The following is a 2,253-nucleotide window of genomic DNA, read 5'->3' as shown; positions in this document are numbered from 1 at the left end:
TTTGGTGCAGCAATTAGCCTCAAGTCAATGGTCTGGAAAAGGGAGGGGTGCAAATGAGCCTGGGTTGCCTCTTCTGATTGCCAATCAGCGAGTTTGTATAGGATTGGATGAGAGCAGGAACAAACTTGGCCTTGATGTAACATGATCAAACAGTTTCTTCAAATGAAATAGGGACTGAAAATATCAGCATCCTGAAGTTCTTTTTCTTCTCGTTAAGTCCTGCCAGATGAACTGCGAGAGGCTTCCCGCCGTGCCAGCATGTGGCTGACGTCTCACTTTTTAGCAGTTCTGCTGACCAAGGCTCTGCTCGGTAAGAAATTGATTTGCAGCTTGGAAGCAAAACAAAGCAAACTTTGGATTTATTAAAACAGGGACTTTATTCTGCTGTAGTTACAAATGGAAAAGCAACAGTTTTTGTTGTTAAAAAATGGCTGCTAGTCACACAGCAGTCTCAAAAGCGCTTGCAAAAACACCCAGCACCCCCCACCCCGAGAAAACCCTAACATTTTAATGTACAAAACTATATTTACAAGAGGAAGTTCCAGTCCTTTCAAATAGTGAAGGAAATGTCGGCTGAGTGAACAGTGGGAGGGCTGGCGTGACCACTCTCTGCTACGGGTACCTTTTGGCATTGTGTAACACCATAAGTAAAGGCGGACACGGCGTAGACTCCCGGCGCTCCTAGAACGCATAACGTGTTCGGATATCTTCCAGTTTTTTGGACACCTCAGCGGGTGTTCTGTCCAGCTCCTCTGCCACGCTCTTCTGTTTGTTGGGATCCATCGAGTTAAACTGTTCACAAAGGTCGCCGTCGATTACATTCTAGAAGAGAAGCAAACATATATATCAGCTGTGCTGGCTTGCTCGACATTTATATATTTGTATGCAACAAGCAAAGGCCATAAACTTGGAATAAAGCACAAAACAAGAGCTGAGATTAAGCTGCAAGCCTCAAGCACTAATCAGTTTGAGTCAACACTAGGAATACTGGAACAGGGATATGGTAATACTCAATTTTGGACATCTTTTCCCCCCACCAATTTCACACTCCCTCCTTCCAAACAAGCTGGCTCCTTGCTGGGGTATGTATGGCCCCATGAGCTGCAATAGCAATTGCTCAGTTCCACATCCATAGGTTACCCTACATCTGTTTCAAATTAAAACTGTACGACACAAAGAATAATACCGTAGACACTTGGAAGACATAACCAGACAAAACAGATTTTTTTTCTGGACAAAATCTTCATTATAAAAAGTGCCTATTCTCTCATGGTCAATTAGGTTTACCCTTACGGGTGAGGGGGAAGGAGAGAACCTCAACCAGCAAACCCCCTCACCCTCCTGCCCCCCAAAAATTAAACATTTAAATGTACAAAACTATATTTACAAGAGAAAGTTCCAGGCCGTTCAAATAGTGATGGGAAGTTTGGCAGAGTGAACGGTGGGAATCTACATGCCACAGGAAAATCAGCCATGGGCATCGCTAGTAACCATTTACAAACTGTTTATATATTGCATCGGTGTTAATTTACCTGACACTGCTGTTTTCAATCATTTCTATCTATGATTGTAACCAGTAATAAATCTGTCACACTGTTTGCGTTTGAAAAGGATGTGTTTTCTTTCAGTCTGCAGTTGGGCAATCTCAGCTCTTGTAGCAATTATATAATGCTCTGTAGGCACAGGCTTCTCAAGGGAGTGCAGCTCCTCAGGGGGGGGGGGGGGTATTTATATTTTCTTAAAACATGAAACACTGACTTTTAAACCATTGCAAATAGATTCTGCGCCCCACTCGTGTAAATTTTCCATCTTAATAGCACTGATTGGTTTCCATACTGCCTGCTCATTCATCATCAATATGCCAGACAGTATTCACATGAAGGAAAACAACTTAAGACTAAAGGATCCTGCTGACTGGTTGATAAGCACCACCCAAGCTGCATGTACCTGAACCATATAGATTGGAACAAAGATAAACAACATTGAAAATGCACAATTTAAAATAGTTAAAAAATAGTTTTGACAAAAATCTGTCTTTACAGGGGCTATAACTCATAGGAAGTACACAATGATCAACAGAATGAGGAGGCTACCACCTTGCTAAAATGTTGTGCAAGTTTTTAAAAGGTATAAATCTCTTAATACACCACTAGAGACATCCCAGGATGATAGGATGGTGTGAATTTCCTCAAACTCAACCTTCATTTGGGTCAGTGTATGTGTACACACCGAGTAATTGACCTATGCTGCCTT

General features: G+C 42.0%; 1 protein-coding gene across 2 annotated transcripts in view; it reads right to left on the bottom strand.

Annotated features, from left to right (window-relative positions):
- Positions 1-358: 358 nt before the first annotated feature.
- The window catches only part of sf3b3 (splicing factor 3b, subunit 3), a 60,780-nt gene continuing 58,885 nt past the window's right edge, over positions 359-2,253 (bottom strand). For both annotated transcript variants that reach the window (XM_070897762.1, XM_070897763.1), the window contains exon 27: positions 359-822. In XM_070897762.1, the coding sequence (XP_070753863.1) occupies positions 682-822 (141 nt within the window). In that variant the 3' untranslated portion in view covers positions 359-681. The remainder of the gene's footprint in view (positions 823-2,253) is intronic.

Source organism: Pristiophorus japonicus, chromosome 13, assembly GCF_044704955.1.
Source record: "Pristiophorus japonicus isolate sPriJap1 chromosome 13, sPriJap1.hap1, whole genome shotgun sequence".
NCBI lineage: Eukaryota > Metazoa > Chordata > Chondrichthyes > Pristiophoridae > Pristiophorus > Pristiophorus japonicus.
Note: the sequence above shows the minus strand (reverse complement) of the source record. Positions and strands in the feature narration are given on the sequence as shown.